Source organism: Trachemys scripta, chromosome 1 (assembly GCF_013100865.1).
Source record: "Trachemys scripta elegans isolate TJP31775 chromosome 1, CAS_Tse_1.0, whole genome shotgun sequence".
NCBI lineage: Eukaryota > Metazoa > Chordata > Testudines > Emydidae > Trachemys > Trachemys scripta.
In genome coordinates, this window is record NC_048298.1 from 148166259 (window position 1) to 148185441 (window position 19183).

The following is a 19183-nucleotide window of genomic DNA, read 5'->3' on the forward strand; positions in this document are numbered from 1 at the left end:
TGATAGCCCACATGGGCAACACCAAGCCAAATAGAACATGCATCAGAAAACAGCCAGGTGTCTGAAGGGCTTTGAAAGAACTAAAATAAGTCTTTTGTCTCCTCCAACAGAAAGGAAAGACAGAAAGCCAGTGTCTTCCAAAGTGGGCTAACTCATAGCATGTCACACATTAGAATTCACGCAGTCAACATTTAGATAGGGGAAGAAACATACAAATCCTTCACTAAAGGGTGTAGGAGAATCATGCCCTTAGACTTCCTTAGACTCACATGAACTTACCAAAGGGGAATTTAATGTGGCAGGATGGCAAAGTATAACATGGGCCTTATTCTCCATTGGCTTGCCTCTAGTGTCATTACTTACACTAGTGCAAAGGAGGAATGCCATGCCTCTGATATAGTGGCATTGTGCACCCATGTTGCACAGCTGTAAATGACTAAACAAGGCAGGAGTCCAGAATCAGATCCTAAGACCTTGTACTGAGATATATGGCTCTTCTGTCAAGTCATCCTACAGAAACAAGGTGGTTGAGGTAATATCTTTTATTGGACCATCTTCTGTTGATGAAAGAGAACAACTTACAAGTTACACAGAGCTCTTCTTTGGGGCTTCAACAGATGTTGGTATAATAAAAGATATTACCTCAACTATCTTGTTTCTCTAGTATCTTGGGATCAACATGGCTACAACAACACTGCAAACAAATCATATTTGGCTCAGGTGCTAACACCATAGATGAAATCCTGGCCCTAATAAAGTCAATAGGGGTTTTGCCACTGACTTCAATGGTGGTCGCGATTTCACCCCATGCATTCAAATCCATACATTACTACTGGGCCATGCTAGCTGGTGGGTCCACTTAACTCCAAATAGAATATTAGTGAGTTAGGACATAGAAGGTCCCAAACCCTATGGGCAGCTATCATGGGGAAGCCGCATAGGATGAAGTTTATGTCATGTTATTGATTTTGAGTTACCAGTAAAGCCTAGCTCCAGCAAGGGGATGAATTTAGATACTCAGTTATGTCTGTGCTGTAATGGACTCAGCCCATTTGCACTTACACTGAACCCCTCACCTTCCCTCTTTACACATTGCATCAAGTCCACGTGCCAACGTGCCAGAAGAGAGAAGTGCATCAAGAAGAGCAGGGGGTTTTAAGGTGTAATCATCCCCTATTTTAACTTATATCTTCTTACACCTTCTTCCAGCTCCTCCAGGGGATCTACTCTAGGTTCCCACAGCTCAGCTTCCCTAGAGTCAGCAATGTGGAGAACTCTAGTATCGACAGCACCTGGCAGCTCACACCTCTTTCAGCACTGGGTCTATGAGGCCTTCTGTAGCTATACAGCGTTGCACGCGTTAGCACGTATTTTTCAAATGCAAAAGGGACTTCTTATCTCTTCAGCAAGTATTATAGCTCCACCAGGGTCAGGGTCACATCCAGTCATCCTCACTAACATCTCCTCGCCTCCATCTCTTGCTCTTCATGCCTGTTGCTCTCTTTCATGATGAAAAGGAGTCATTTACTATTGGCTGAAAAGATGGATGGAAGCTGTGTGGTACCATGACCAGTATTTAAGTGTGATCACTAATGACTATTTAAGCCTATTTACATGAAAGCTTTGAGTCATATTGTTGCCGGGGTTAAAAAAACAGCCCTTTCCTTTAGCTCTTTATCCTGATCCAGCCTTCCATAACTCTCTGTCTTTTCATGCAGCCCCACAGGTGACAGCTGTACAATATGGGCTACTATATGCTAAGGACTCAGCTGAGATCCTCAAACCCATCCAAGTATCCCATGGAGTGAATGAAGTTTCTAAGGACACAGGAAGAAAAGGCTAAAGTCAAGACTCCTTGTATTGTGCAGTGCATTAGATCTATATTATGTGGCAAGGCCCCTCCGAATTATACAGCAAGACCCATGGAATTAGGTAGAAAGTCCCAGCACAGTGGAGAGACCACCTTCACCAGGAGCCTGTTGCCACAAACCAGCTAAGCCTCCAGAGAACAGCCTACCACAGCCTACAATCACCCTCCACCATCCAACTTATTCTCACAAGTTAACTTGAAGTTCCTCTTCTTCCTTGAGAGATGCCTAGCAGCCGCCCAAGGAAGGTTTCTTCTCAGAGTTGACCCTGGCGCAACAGGGAGTCCGCAGAAGGGAGCTGTGGCTGAAGAGTTGATAAAATTGAACTGGGTGGGTGGAGCTTGTTGGAAGAGGTGCCTGCCCTGAAGAAGTTCTAAAATCCAGAGAAGGAGAGTGAGACCCTGTTCTTGTGGAGTTTTGTAATTCCATAGGGCAGAAATGTCCCTAGCTGTAGAGGTCCTAAGGAGTACACAGTTGGAGCCAGCCTGCTTTTGCTTCACTCTGGCAAAGCTCCTAAGGAATGCAGGAACTACTTTGCTGAGCATCTTGGGAGCTCCGGAGCCAAAAAAGTGCTTGTCCTGCAGAGCTCTGATTCTTCACAAGAGCAGGCGCTGTGCCCCAGCAGGACCCAGCATTGCAACCGACTGCTCCGAAAGTATCCTGCTCCTGTCTACATTTTTTGGCCTCTTTAGCCACTGGCCCACTCTACAGCCAATCATGTGGCTCAGTACAAGATTTATGCAGCATTTTTACAAAAGGGAGAATGATAAAGTCAGGAAAGGGACCTGGAGATCACTATAGAGAGTTCAATAAAGACCTCAGCACAATGTGCAGCTGCAGTCAAAAAAGCAAAGATGTTAGGATGCACATGGAATAGGATGGAGAGCAATACAGAAGATATGAAAATGCCATTACAAAATCTGTGATGCAGCCTCCCCTGGAACATTGTGTGCAGTATTGGTCACCCCATCTCAAAAAAGCTGGACTGGAGAGTGCTTAGAGAAGAATTACCAGAATGGTCAAGAGCCTGAAAAAGCTCATATATGAAAATACTGGGAATGTTTCTCATAGAAACGAGATGAATAAGAGGGGACATGATAAAAATGAATGGCCTAGAGAAGATAGATTGGGACCTTCTGTTATCCCTGTCTTATAATACAAGAACAAGGAGACATTTGATGTGGCAAATTTCACACAACATGTGATTAAACTGTGCAACTCACTGCCACAGGAAGGTGTTGAGGCCAAGAATTTAGCAAGATTCAGAAAGGGATTTATAGTTATATGGCTATCAAGAATATTCTGAGTTATCATAATAGCAGAAATATTCAAAGGGATATTAAATCTCCTGCTTCATGGTTTAAGACAATGTCTAGCTATCAGAGATCAGGATGAGCCCTAATATAGGGGGCAGATTAACCCACATCTGCCTGCTGTGGCATTCTTACACCTTCCTTTGAAGCATCTGGTACTAGCCACTGTTAAAGGCTGGATACTGGACATGATGGATTTTGGCTGTAATGCAGGCTGGCAATTCCTATGTTCCTATGCAGCCATTTGCATGGCCGCATAATTTCAGAGCGCATAGGTCCACCTTAGCCGAGTCCATGGAGCTGCTGCATGGATTGGAAGTGATCAAGGAATGTTCATCTAATCTGATCACACTGACTGGGTGGAATTTGCCTAAGCCTATCATTTTATGGAGGAATTAGTGCTTTCACCTTAAAGGAATTGCAGCACAAAGTGCAGAGCTGTCTAACCCTGACGGCTCTCTTGGATTTGCTCCTTTGACTAATAAATCCCAACTGATACTTGATATGCTTAGTGTTCAGCTGCAACATTCAGCCTAGCAGCTCTTGGTATACAGAGAATCCATGGCTGCAGTGCCCTGCATGGCCATGACTGTACGGCACGCAGCAGCGATCACTCTATCTGTCTAGCATTGATTTTATATTGCCAACCATCACCTTAGTATATGAGTGCCTTCCATTTAAAATCAATAGCAATAGTGAAGAGTGTAGTGGACTTTGTGGAGTCTGGCATTTTTCCGTTTTTGGGGTCAATACTCTGCATGGGCTAGAGGGTTTTGTTTTGTTTTTGGTTGGTAGGAATAAAAGGGGGTTGCTTGTATTGCGAGCATCACGGTCGAAAGGCTTTCTCAACGATAGCTAGGCTCTTGCTTCACCTGATCTCATTGGGAAGATTGTTCCATAGCCAGATCCCATATAGTTATTACTAAACACAGTTATTACCAAGAATATAAGCAGGGCTTGAACTCAGGTCCTTCTGCTCCAAACATACAACTCCAACACACATTGTTTAAGGAGAATCTCATTCAGTGATAGTTTTAGTGTACACACTGGAGCAGGTAGAACGCTCCATCCTGTAAAGGAGAAGCGGGAGGCCACATAGGAATCATGTACTCTGGAAAATTGCGGTATGCTGCATATTAACTCCTAATACACCAAGCTTCTGTCTACAAATCTGCTACAAACCTTCTGAAGATGTGGTGTCTGATGTCCCCTTGCTCTGCATCTTGTGTAGTCATTTGCACCAGTGCAAAATGTGTCCATAAGCATTTTACACCCACTTTGCACTGATGCAAATGACTACAGAGCCCAGGCCAAGCCGGGGAAGCTAATGATCCAACCAGCAAACCAAATCCAGTGATGAATCCTGGTCACATGCCACCTGAGGCACATTGCGCATATGCTAGGAAGAAGACTACAGTGCAACAGAAAATCAGGCTCAGGCTTTATAATGCTGGGGAATGCTATGAGCAATGCTAATGTTTGTTCTTAGCTTGTAACTATAGAGCATTACAGTAGACAAGAAGTGCTGGCAAACTAGCTTGCAGGTTACAATTACACCACTCTTCCCCTGGGGAAATGTGCTTGCATCACTTTCCTATGCTGCTTTGTGTAGATGCAGAGATAAGTAATTGAAATAAGTATGCTAAAGATGCTCTGTATCGTGCCAGTGATGCATAGACCAATGCTAACATCTCAGTTACACACTCTAATCCTCCAGTGTAGATCAGTGTAGCAAGTACATTACAATAGACAGTGCTGCCCATAGGCAAATCTTTATATAGGCAATGCTCCCTAGGTTGTTCCTGGGTCAATATTCTGATACAACTCAAAACAAAGCTTTTACATCTTGAAACGTATCCCTGGAAACTTGCATTCTCTAAGGAAGTGAGCGGAAGTGGTGACTGCCAGTGTGTATGGCTCCTGGGATGTAGAGCCCTCTGGGAACTGCAAACCTGCTAGACTTGTAAAGTTGTAACGGGGAGACTGCTCCATTTTAAGGCTATTTCACCAAGCAGGAGAGAATTCTTCATTTCTGTACAAAGGAAAATCAATTTGCTTCCTTAGGTACATTTACTAGTTGAGATTTCTGTGCTTCATTGTATTCTTACCTGGTGTTCTAAGAGTGCTTTTGATGTGAGGGTGAGCCAAATTCAGAGTTGAGTTTTAGACAATCTAGGAAAGACAAAAGGGAGTCTAAACTGGTGTGACTCGCACCTTGTCCTGCACCCCACCATGTGCATGTTACACCAGCTATCATAGACTCCCTCAGACCAACCAGACTGGAGTCTGATCTCTCTTTGCACCTGTCTAAATCTGGAGTAAATCCACTGACTTCAATGGAGAAACTCCAGATTTAAACCAATGCAACTGAGAGTAGCATATGGCTCGCTTAATTAGTCCATGGCCACACTACAAACTTTGGTGGACACACGTTATGTTGGTATGCAGACACCAACGTTTTTATATTACCCAGGCATAAGCATACTTGGCTGCTTGTGCGGTGATGTGTGTACGCACCAGAAGGGCGTGTGTTGATGCAAAGTACGGTAGACAATCGGTAGGTATCCCAGCATGCCATGCGCTGCCATCCAGCACAATACATTTTGGGCCATTTTGACAATGTTTTGTGGGATAGTAATAACTCGCCCTGAGATCTCTGGGAGATAGAGGTCAAATTCCCAGCATGCAGTTTTCTCCATCCCATAATGCCATCCATATCCCTTAGTTTTTAAGCTTTTTTAAACCAATCCCACAATCCCATGCAGCACTTTTCAGTCTCTGCCATCTCTGAGAGAATCATGGTGCCCACAGAGTTCTGCACTATTCTCCTGAATTGCAATTACACAAGGCATCAGTCTCCTGTATTTGCAGATCCTCAGGAAGTAATGCAACAACCGGGGACATGAGGATTTCTTCAAGGACCGTTTGCGGCGGGACATAGCGAAAACCCATTCAAGTTTGGTGGTGGTGTTCACAGAGCAGCTGCAGCTGGTGGAGAACTGCTTCTGGGCTTGAGAAATGAGCATTCACTGGTGGGATAGCATCATAATGCAGGTTTGGGATGACGAGCATTGGCTGCCGAACTTTCAGATGCGAAAAGCCACATTCCGGGATCTGTGTACTGAGCGTGGCCTACCCTTCAGCTCAGGGGCACTAGAATGAGAGCTGCATTGACAGTGGAGAACCAAGTGTCGATCGCACTCTGGAAGCTTGCAACGCTGGATTGTTACTGGTCAGTGGCAAATAATTTTGGTGTTGAAAAATCCACAGTGGGTGCCATTGTCATGCAAATGTGCAGGACCCATTAATCGTCTCCTGCTATGCAGGACTGTGACTCTCAGCAATGTATGGGAAATAGCGGATGGATTTGCAGCAGTAGAGTTCTCCAACAGCGGTGGGGCAATAGATGCATCTCTCTATTTTGGCACCAGAGCACCATGCCACAGAGTACATCAACAGAAAGGGCTACTTCTATGGTTATGCGAGCATTGGCGGATCACTGGGGACACTTCACCAACATCAGTGTTGCCTGTTCAGGGAAGGTGCATGGTGCTCGCATGTTTAAGAACACAGGACTGTTCAGAAAGCTGCAATTAGGGACATTCTTTTCCAACTTGCAGATTACCTTTGGTGATACTGAAATGCCAATAGTGATTTTGGGGAGCCAGCCTACCCCCTTGCTCCCCAGCTCATGAAGCTGTACACTGGCCACCTCCACAGCACCAGAGAAAGATCTGTGAATCAAAGGGGGAAAAGCTGCCACCAGCGTGGAGGGCAAAGGTGGAGAGACTGCCTGCTGACTTTGAACAGCCAGACCCAAGGGCTATTCCAAGAGCCAGACTTGGAGCTATGTGGTTGTGGGAGGCTTTGAAAGAGCACTTTAACTATCAGTCACAGTAGTATGCTCTGCCAGAGTGTTCTCTGGGCCTGGAGCTTTGCGTGCTGCTAAGAATTGTGTAGTGTTTGCTGTATATTAATAAATGTGACAGGTGTTTTCCTTAAGCCATGAATTCTGTGGTGCTTGGGGTGCATTTACAAGTGCCGTTTGCTTTGAGTGCCGCTATGCATTCTGCAATATGTGTTGTGAGTTAATAAAGATAATTTAGTTGTCCCAAAATTGAAACTTTATTGAGTAGAAAAAAAAACAGTGCAGAAAATCCGTGGGCAAAGAAACCATAGGCAATGGTATACACATTTTCAACATAACTTAATGGGGTGAAAAATTAGAAATATAAAGGAAATAAATGTTTATGTCCATGTGAGTAAATAAATGTAGTCCATTGTGGCTACGCATACATGAGTCGTGGTGCTCACAGGTCATTGTGTGTGAAGCTGTGGGTTTCTTTGCTGTATCCTGGAGTGGAGTGTGGTAGGGATAATGATGTGGCCCATGATGCCTTGTGGTATGTTGGCAGTTAGGGAGCAGCGATAGTGGAGTGCTTCAAGGACTGCAAAAGTGGAGAGTCCAGGATTTTTGGACCTGTAGGTCAGTCAGGGTCGGCAGCATTTGGGTTTACTGCCTGAGAAGACTCATTATGTCCTGGTGCATTTCCCGCTCTTACACCTGCTGAGACTCCTGGACTTTTCCTTTTTTCTCTGTCTTTCTCCATACTGTCAGTCATATTGGCCTTCCAGGCCCTTCGTTCATGGGCTGATGCAGCACGGCCTGCAGGAACTTGCTGAATGTGTTCTCCTTAGTCCTCTTCTTTTTCCTGCTCATCAGGGCCAGGCATTCAGCGGGTGTGGCGGGGCATCCCTCCAGCCTGCCATGCCAGAAGCTGATGATAAAAACAGACAGATGTACCATTGGATTTACAGCCACATGGGAAAGGGAAAGATAAATTTCAAAACACACTTCCCTGATTCCCACAAACACTTTTAATGAGAAATGCTTATTGACACTTCAGCTTTGGAGCGCCTCTGCACAGCACTGCTCTCCAGCCCCAGCCAGGGTGAGTATGGCCCACCAGGGGCGATGGGAGTGGGCAAGGATTATATGTTGCATGAAGCTATAACATTTCAGAACCTATTCCAGTCCCTATTTCAGGGTACGAGTATAGGACAATGGCACTGGATATTGACACCATTTCCCACAGCCAGTGGTGATTTTAGCTGGTATCTCACTCCTGATGGTCATAAAGGCACAGAGAGCACAGCTGCTGCTAGCATCCTTAAGCCACCCAGGTCTGTATGCTGCTATCTGTGGACTGCAGTGGTGCCAACTGAACTCATTGCAGAGTGGCGTGGGAAAGTGTCCTACCATGGAGGAAGAAATAAGGCTGCCATCCCTAGAAACCTTCAGGAGAGGATTGCAAAGGACCTCCATGCAAGTTTCATGGAGACCTCTCAGGAGGATATATGGGACATGCCTATATACCTAAACAAAGAGCTCTGCATGAACACATTCACCCCGCCACCTAGTCCAATAGGGGTATGAAAAGCAGATGCCAACTCTACCTCTGTTTATTGTACCACTATCTCTTCTCATATGAGTAAAACAATGAAAAGTCGATACCTGTGTCTTAGTAACTTGGGGATGGGCCGGGCGCCATCTTTAAATGTCAACAGTTTAAGGAAAAATGCATGCACACACTTACCTGAATTCCCTTCCCCTTCATCAGGCTCACCCGCACTTGCTTGGCGGGACTGGCTACACTGTGGCAGAATTTCAAACGGGTCTGGTTCACAGCATGGCTGGAGTTCCCAGCCACATCTCCCTCCTCCTCACACTTCACAGCAAGGGTCACTGTCTTGGGCTTCTCTGAGGTTCCGCGGTGTTCTGCTGGGTGCCCGTGGAGTCTCTGCCAAGTACGGCATGCAGTTCATTGTAGAAGCAGCAGGTCTGCAGTTCAGCACCAGATCTACCGCATTCCCTGGCCTTGTGGTATCCCTGGCAAAATTCCTTCTGCTGATCCCTGTTGTACCCCTTTCCCTGTATCTCCCTGCATTCTGCTCATAGGTGTCCACATTTGTATGGGTGGTCAATAGTTGTGCTTCACAGCCTCTTCTCCCAACAGGCCCAGGAGATCCAGTACTTCCAGTGTAGTCCAGGCAGGAGCACATCCAGTATCTTTCGGTGTGCGTGGAGCCGGCATGGTTGGTGGCGTGCCTGTTGCACTCAACAAAGGTGAGACGCTTGGTGTGCTTATGAGGTGGGCAATCAGGAAAAGACATTTCAAAAATATGCAGGGGCCTTAAAGGGGTGGGGTCGTGGGTGGCTTCTGGTCTCTGTGACCCTTGGACAGCAGAGTTTAAAATTGTGACCAAAGCGATCACTATCTCAGGGAATGGGGCACTGTGGAGGACTGTTAGGGTCGACACAGGTGTTTACACTTGCACTGCATTGATCTCAGTAGATTGACAATGGTTCCATGCCATTTGGGGAAGCGGTTTTACTGTGTCGTTGTAACAGGCACTTACATCACCGGGAGACAAATCTGAGTGCAGAGACGTGCACATATAGGTGAATGCAAGGCAACTTATGTTGACCTAACTTTGTAGTATAGACTAGGCTTTAGACATGCACCTCCTTACCAATATGTAACGTAGATACTCCTTACACTTCCCTGCTGACTTTGTCCCACTGAGTAGAACACAGTTGAAGGGGCCAGAAGCCAGGAATGTGGCAAGAAAAGCAACAAACGGGAGAGTATGAGGAAGTGTAAATTTAAGTAGGCCACCTCCTAGTTTAACTTACATCTTCTCCCAGCTCCTCAGCTTGTAAGTGACATCAACATACACCTACACACAAGGGAAAGGGTAGGATTCTAACTTAGGTCAGCCTCTGAATTTGGCCCCGTGTCTCATTCATGCCTTATCCTGGGTAAAACCCCACATCTTTGCTTCATGGTCCAGCAGCCCTAATCAGAATTATTTAGAAGGTGCTTTATAATAAAAATTCAGGGAACCCTAAGGCACCAAGTAAATTAATACTGGACACCGGATTGCTTGGTTAAAGCCAGTTTCCAAAGCAGTTACCTAAAAGACAAAATTAATAGAGTGTCTAGGGCTGAACAGTCGGGGGATGATGAGTGTGTTAGTGGAGTAAATACTGTTCTGGAGGAGCCGCCCCATTTGCTGTTCATTGCAGAAATGTTTAATTTTAAGCATTACAGGTAATGCAATTTAGTTAATTGATTAACTCATTCATTCATTCATTCATTCTGTCTTTCCTTTTCTTTCTTTCACTCAGATGCAGAGGCAAAAGACCTCCCAAGGATGTAGGTCAAATGCCCTCATCCACTGCTAGTGGTACCACAGGAACATACCCATAGATGAGGTGATGAGTGTAGCAAAATTCTACCCAAATGAATAACACCACACAAATGTGGAATGACCTGCACTTACTCTTCATAGTAGTAGCAGCCAAGCGTGCCATGGCAATGAGCCAACCAACGACGCTGGCCAGTAGCCAATTTGATTTATTTATTGTTGGCAGCCTCACACTGCATAGTTCGGTGCTAGTCTTCGACCACAGAAATGATAAAAGATGAACTTTGAAAGCCAAGAGAATGACTTCAGGGAGAAATAGCCTGAAAGAGGAGATTTTGAGAAAAGCTGGAGAGATCGGTCCCTGGACTGGCAGAGTGCTGGAGTGACAGATGTTTAGTAGTCCTCGCTCTTTCATGGATGACCAAGCCACCACAGCACTGCTGGGAGTTGGCAGGATAATGCGTAACTAAATGATGACTGGAGGGACATGGTCACCGTCTATGAATCTAGAAAGGGAGTAAACACCAAGGAAGGAGAAGCATTGTTTAGAGGGACATGGGGGAGTGATAGGATGCAATGAGGAAAAGAAAAATGTAGGCTGTGTATCAGGGAACAGTTCCTAGCCGTGAGATCTAGGAAACACTGGACACTCCATTGTGGTAGCCCTATTGTTGTGAAAGCCCTTCACAGCTAGACTAGGCAAAGTACTGTGGAACATATTTAGACTTGGAAGGATTAGAAAACGTCGATTTCACCTTATGCACACAAACAGATGAAAAAATATGACAGACAGAATAAGAAAAATGTCACTTGAGAACTTAGAGTTTGATTTAAGGCTATTTGCTTTGTATATTTTGAAACGTGATGTTGACAATTTGTGTTTTAATGGTTGTAAAGCCTTAACTTTTTGAATCTCAGTATCTACCATCATTAAATAATTATCTGACCCCCCCACACCCACATAATTCCCCAAAACTGTGAACATTTAAAATTAATAAAAATTGAAAAAGGCTTACAAATAAACATGGATATTGACAGTCAAAATTATATTAAAAAAAAAAATCTAATTCTGCCACGCCTAAATACATATTGCAGGGAACAATCCCACATCAGGGAAATGGAATAAAGACATATTGGATCTTTTTTTCCACTCTAATTTCTGTGATCCTAGGACACACCAATTGTGTGAATTTGTGATTGGAAAAGCTGATCAAATAGTGGGAAAGGAGATTTTGTTACCAATATTCATTAGCATTCCAAAGGGAATTTTGATTTGACCGTGGTCTCAAACCTTCTGCATTTGCTTTCTGAAAAAACTCGAGAGCTTGAGTTCCGCTAGCAAGAATCTCGAATGAATATGAATAAAAAGCAAATGTTTTGCTTGAATATTCAAATATTCACTGAAAGCTAATTTTAAAAAGTGTATATGCAATGGTGAAATTTACAACTCACTCTGTGTTGACAAACTAAGCTATTTACTTATGTTAGAGCATGAACTGCAAATTGTATATTCAATTGTAATGTTCACAATTCCAATGATCTGCAGGCCAAGAAATATTTACTGAAGAAATTTGCAAATAATTTAGAATACCGATTAGGTGCAAGAATATTGTAAACAGTTCACTGACAACCGGCAAACAAAATAGATGAAAATAATCAAATCAATATCTGCTGTAATAAATTACTTAGCTCTGGTTATTACAATGGAGCTGATGCATGTTTGTCCTCACTATTAAAGGGGATGATAACATCCAAACAAAAAGGATGTTACACATGTGCCAGATGAGTGCAGAGTGGGTGTAAAATTCTACCCAATCAAGATTCCCTGGTTGCTCACACCAGTGATAGCATTTTACACCCACTTTGCAGAGGTGTAAATGTTGACACAAAGGGCAAAACAGTGGAGAATCAGGCCCTAAAGAATCAAAGTTGAGGGCATGAATTCAGGGGGTTGTCTCTGGGCAAGCCCAAGGTAAATGAGGGTAAAAAAAATCCCTTCAGAGTCTGCTTTCACCATAGATCTGGATTCAGACTCTTGTTACACTCAAAAGATTCCCTGCACTGGAGTCCGTCTCCTCCCTCCCGCCCCCCGCCCATTTAGCCATATCCCATTTCATACAGCTTCCATAGGTATTTCCACAAGCTCAGGGGTCTATTATGAAAATCTCTCTCACCTTTCCCTGAAACACGAAGATGACTGGACTGGTCATTACCCACCTTTCTTCCTCCCTTACTAACTTCTTACCACTCTATCTTTGACACTCCAGGGAACCACAGGGAGGCAAGGGGCATTTCACAGTCCATTTAGAGAGAGCCCTGCTCCTTGACATCCACTTACCTGTCTTCTCTTCGGTTTGGCTGCTCTCCGCCGTCTCCGTTTGTGCTGTTGCCTTGGCAGTAGCATCCTCTGCAGCAGTGGTGGTGACAGCAGCAGGCACATCGGCTTGTTTAGGCTCCTCTTTGTCTTGGGCTTCATCAGCCTTCAAGGACGGCGAGTTATCAGTGGAAGCTTTAGTGGCACTTTCCGTTTCGGTGGCAGTGGGAGCGGGCTTCTCCTCCGAGGAGGAGGCGGGAGTGGCTGCCTGCGGGGCTGGCTGCTCTGAGCCAGCGTCAGCAGTGCCTTCTCCCTGCTTCTCCTCTGAGGGAGCGCTGCCATCTTTGCTGCCCTCTGCAGGCAGGGTGCTGTCAGACAGAGTAGCTTCTGTGGCAGCAGAAGCGTCGCTCTCTTTGTTCTCTGCCACACCATCAGACGGGGCCTCATCCTTCTTCTCAGCAGCCTCAGCATCGGCCGCTTGGACATCTCCCTTCTTCTCCCCCTTGAGCTTTTTCCTTGTTATGTGTCCGCGGAAGCTGGCCTGGATTTTGGTGGCTGCCTTATGAGCTTTATCTTCTGGTTTGATGCCATCTTGCTCAATCTTTTGGTCAACTTCATCATTTTTTTCAACCTTTAAAGAGAAAGGGAGAGAAAAAAAGAAGTCAGATAAAGAATTTTACACATGCAGTGAAACCTCGTTTCATTGATAGCATCTCACCCACCCTTCTCTAGGCTGGGCAAGGCCTGTCAAGAGTCGAGCACGTGCTAGAGCAGCACCCTTATCTCCATGGGGCAGCAATGTGGCAAAACAACCACACTGTTGTTTATATGCGTGTGTGTGTGTTATTTTGCATATTCACTTCATACAGAAGTCAGATCCTGTCCTTCAATTTAGCAACTTCACAGCAGACCCCAGAACAAAGTTGTTTTAACCTGGTGGATTCAGGCTCATGAGGTTCTCCCCTACACAGGAAGATTCTTCAGCGGTATCCAGCTAGGGCTGCACAAAAATGTTGAATTCTTTTCTGTGGAAAATAGCCAATGAAATAAAATTGCATTTCCCTTAACATTTCCCCCCAAAATGTCCCCACTGTTTGATGGAATGATCTGAAACGAACGTTCGTTTGGAACTGATTTGAAACCAATAAAAAGAATTTTGATTTGATTTGAAGCACCTTTTATCTAGGGTTTACTTATTTATTTGGGTTTTTTCAGAAGGAGAAGAAAAAAAACTTTTTTTGTTTATATACAATTTGATTCAAACTGTTTTTTTTTTCTTATTTTGAATCATTTCACTGAAAATTCAGAAAATGTAAATCAATATGAAAGCGTTTGTAAAACTGTGGGTATTGTTCAAAAAGTCATTTTTTTGTTGAAAAACCTTTTTGATAAAAATGCACTGACTAGTCCTATATACAACACCTGCAGTGGCTCCAGAACCACCCCCCTGACCTAAGCATAGGGGCATGGCCAGGGGAAAAGGAGTGTAGGGATATCCCAACACCCTAACAATATCTGGCCACAACAGTGTCCCTTGGAGTTATGCAAAGGTGATTCAAAGCCACTTTTTCAGCCAATCAGCTGGGCCGAGTACTCTTCGGCTGCAGCAGAGGACCTGAGCTAATTTGTTTGCCTCTCTTTAATTTCATGTGATTTTTTCCCCCTATTAATTTGTGATATTTACCAGATATTTGCTATCAGTTTAGAAATGTTCGTCCTCTATTTATTTTTACTGACTCTTCAAATCCACCCCCCCCACCCTAAAAAAGCAACCCACACTACTTTCAGGGTGGCTTTGTGTAAGGCCTTGGGACTAGCAGTGTTGAGTTCAGTGTCAGTGGTGTCTTTTGCCCGGGGGGAATTCCACTGAAGGGTTATACAGATGACACACAGACATACAAATACTCCCTCTCACACACACACTCACACAAAATATGCCTCACAAATGCTGCATCTACAACCACCCTCTCTTGCCCCTAGTCTCATCTGCTTGTGCTTTCAAAGCCAGGTTCATTGAAAGGAAAATAAGTAGATAGTGATAATTCATCCAGTGTTACAAGATAATTAGTATCTCTATTAATTCCCCTTGAGCAGAGGGCCACATACACCACTTATGTCGTAATCCCCATGTTGAAGTCTTAAGAAGAAATACAATGCCATACAGGCCTCATGCTGGTCTCATGCATCAGGGTAGATTTTACCCTTTAATGGCTCCTTTCACTCTATGATACATACTGTACGTCTATTGATAATTTACCAGCACTTGAGTAGGTAACAGTTCAACTGCATATTGACAAGGGGATACTTTTCCATCAATATTCCAATCCAGTAGTTATCAAAAGAGCTATTAAAGAGCAGAGGCAAGCTGGTAATGCAATGGCCTCTACACTATCAATACATGCCTTCAAACACCAGGGCCTGGGCTACATTTAAAGCTTAGGTCAACATAGCTACAGAGCTCAGAGGTGTGAAAATTCCTCATCCGTGAGGGCCACCTGTGCCGACCTAAACCCCAGTGTAGCTGGAGCTAGGTCAACAGAAAGATACATCAGTGCACGAGAATGAGCATGCAGCCAGATTGCACCCACACAAATGTGTGAGAGTGAGTATGGGGAGTCGCCACGCCCACATGAATATGTGACAGTGAGCACAGGCTGAGCACATACATCAGTGTCATCCACATCAATATGAAAATGAGCATGAGTGACCGCGCCCACATCAATGTGAGAGAATAAGTGTGGGGACTGCCCATACAACATCACTGTGTCACAGCATCTGTCCACTCCACAAGCCCCTACAGCTGCACATTCTTCCATCAACCTAGCTACTAAACCCCAGGGTTGTGAGTTCAATCCTTGAGGGGGCCACTGAGGGATTGTGGGCAAAAATCAGTACTTGCTCCTGCTAGTGAAGGCAGGGGACTGGACTCGATGACCTTTCAGGGTCCCTTCCAGTTCTATGAGATATAGATAGGAGGGGGCTAGGTCAACCTAACTACATTGCACCGCACATGAAATTTTTCACAGCCCTGAGTGATGCAGCTAGGCTGACCTAAGTTTTAGATTGCCTGGAACCGACATGACTTAGATATTATCTTTCATTGGACCAGCTTCTAATGGTGAGAGAAACAAAAACTTTCAAGTCACACGCAGCTTTTCTCTCACCAACAGGAGTTGGTGCAATAAAAAGATACCTCGCCCACCTTGTCTCTCTAAGTTTTAGGTGTAAACAAGGCCAGAGTGAGTGTGGGAAGTAACCACACCTGCAACAACACGTGCATGTGAGCATGGGGATGGACCACGCCTACATCAATGTCTGCGAGTGAGCATGGGGACTGACCACGCCCACATGGAGGTGTGCAGGTGAGCATGGAGACAGTCCATGCCCGCACCAATGTATGCGAGTGAGCATGGGGACTGACCACACCCACACCAATATGAGCAGATGCGGTTGTGGATATTCACAGCCCATTTTTGCAGATCGCAGATCAGATGTGGATACAAATTTTGTATCCCTACAAGGCTCTAACCATGTCCACTCTGAATGTGAACATGAATGTGGGAAATGACCACACCCACATCAACGTGTGATAGTGAGCATTGGGTGACCAGACCCATGCCAGTGTGTGAGAGCGAACATGGGGAGTAACCATGCTGACACCATGGTGACTGCGAATGGGGACTGATCGCACCCACACCAGTGAGAGTGCGCCTGGCGAGTGACCATGCCACATCAATATGACGGTGAAGGTTGGGAGCAACCGTACCCACATCTGTGTGTGCGAGTGAGCATAGGGAGCGACCACATCCACAGCTAAGTCAATGAGCGAGCATGCAGACTGACTACACCCACATATACCTCAGAGTGAGTGAGGGGACTGACCCCAACCATGTGTAAGAATAGTGTGGGGACTCACCACACCCACATCAGTTTGTGAGCAGGATGAAAAATGTTCATATCAATGTGCGAGAGTGAGCATTTGGCGTAACCACTCGCACGCTAACGTGAACACAGTCTGACCACACCCACAGCAACGAGTGAGCCTGGGGAGTAACCCACGCCCACAGCATGTGAGTGAGCAGGGGGACTTGCCATGCCCACATCAATGTGAGAGTCAATGAGGGGATGGACTGTGCTCACATCAATATGTGAGGGTGACCACTCCCACATCAGTGAGAGCGAGTGAGCATGGGGACTGACCACGCCCACATCCATATGAGAGAGAGAGACAGGGGACAGAAGATGCTCCCGTGATCATGTGAGAGTTTGCATAGGGTGTGACCACGCCTATATCACTCAGAGTGAGCATGAGGGTTGACCATGTACAATCAATATGAGAATGACCGTGGGGTGTGACTATGCCCCAAAAATCTATTGACTGGGAACAATTATGCTCATTGAGTAGGGAAGGGGGAGAATTTACATTTACTAATGTTTCCAGAGTGCATTAAGTGCCTCAGATGCAAGGTGCTACAGCACTGCAAACTTTCAGTGAGCGGTAAGGCCGGCCTGCCAGGTGACATGGTGTCAACAGGACCATGGAGTCTATGAGCCTGTTAACATGTTATGCCAGTTGCTGTGAGCATCAAAAGAGTGCCTGCATTTGCAAAGTTGCCTGTGTCCGTGTGTTAGTAGATACCTAGGGTCATACCTTTCAGCCCTACTTAAGTCTCCCATCATGCACAAAGGGGTTTTAAAACTTCCTCAGTCTGGGAAAAACCTCAGCTGGTGTCGAGCCATCTTATCCCCACACAAGCGCACTAGGGGCAGGAAAGCACAAAGGCACCACACAGTGTTCCAGCTGATGGAGAGGTCTCTGTATGTGACCGCTCCAGGCTGTGTCAAGACTAGGAACCATGTCAACTCCCTGATAGCCCCAATATCAGTGGAATGGAAGAGTGGCTTAAGGCAAGCTGCATCGAACATAACCACAACACAGTTAAGGATCTAGCCCCCACACTCATCAGAGAAGGTGATAGAATCATCAACCCTCGGATAAAAGGGACACACAAAGAGGAAAGGATTAATTAATGTGCTCCCCACTTCTGTCCTCTGACCACCATATTACATGGGCTCTGCATGGAGTACTGAATCCCTTTCCCACCATTCCACTAAGCACCCCCAGATAATCATCATCATAGCACACACAGAAGGTAGTGTATGCCATGTGTTGGATATTTGCCCAGCTCTATCAACCAGTTATTTACAATACGTGACCCCCACTAATGCAATTACATTAACTGTCTCGCTTGTCAGCAGTCCTAGCCAAGGTCATGGAGACTGACCTCTCCTCTCGCCCCCCCAGAGGAGAGTCCCTCCAGGTCAGTGATTGAGCCTTATTTGCAGGGCTTGCCTCGCTGCTGATCATGCTGTATCTGCCCTGTGACTAAAAAGAGAACTCTAGTTCAGAGCCTGGCCTGCCTCGCCAGCACTTAAAGCGAACTGCTGTCATGATGACATCACACTCTTAGCCCTGCTGTGATGACATCATTTCCCCATTGCCTTGATTTGCTCACAGATATGAAAGGTCCACCGCTACAAATTGTGTTACACAGACATGCTTTTTGGTATCATTTCATATGTGAAATGAAAGGAGGTCTTTGGCAGAGAGTGGGAAGTGGGAAGAGGTAAAGCACGGGAGGGATTTCAGGTCAGTGTGTGGGGAGGGGAATCCAATAATAATAATAATAATTAGACCACTTCCAGCTCAGGAGTACAGTGATTCAAACACGGCTCTTGTGATTTGTAATATCGCTAGAGCCACTCAATAATAAGTGTTGCATTTCTATAGCATCTACCCCAGAAGCCACTGAGGAATAACATGTTACATTTCCATACCATCTTTCCTCCTGGAGCATGCCAAAGTACTTCACAAACCATGTATGTGCCGCACTGTTGGAATGCAGCCACTTCTGGGGTGGAACACAGCTGCTAAACGGTGCATGTGTCACGCGGTATATACCACTGGGGCAGGGAGGCATTTTGGCCAAGGAAAACCTCTGCTGTCAGGAAAAGAGGCATTGGATCTTCATCATTGAGTTTTACACACACTGCAAACAATACCTTACTTATGAAGGTTGGGTCAGAAATAACCCATACACAGTGAACGGTCTGGAATGCAATTTATCTTCCCTGGAAGAATGAAGAGGTGAGTCAGTCCTTCCAGGACATGAGCATGGTTCCGAGGAATCCCAGTGGAAAAGGGAAATCTATCTATCTGTCTGGCTACATTCATGATATTCGAGTGCTATTTTCATGGCTTCTTATTTACTGTTATTATTAATAATAATAATTATTTGTACAGTGACAGTGCCTAGACGTTTCAGTCAGGAATCAGGGTCCAACAGTCCTAGGTGCTGCACACATGCTTACGTATAGAATGAATTCTGTATAGACAATATGGAAACTAATCAAATGCTCAAGTTATGCACTGACATCATCATTCTGCACAGAGTAGGTGTTCTCTGTATTGTACA

General features: G+C 45.2%; 1 protein-coding gene across 1 annotated transcript in view; it reads right to left on the reverse strand.

Moving 5' to 3' along the window:
* The window catches only part of GAP43 (growth associated protein 43), a 75044-nt gene that overhangs the window by 22774 nt on the left and 33087 nt on the right, over positions 1–19183 (reverse strand). The window contains exon 2 of the mRNA XM_034789052.1: positions 12732–13338. Coding sequence (XP_034644943.1) covers positions 12732–13338 — 607 coding nt within the window. The remainder of the gene's footprint in view (positions 1–12731; positions 13339–19183) is intronic.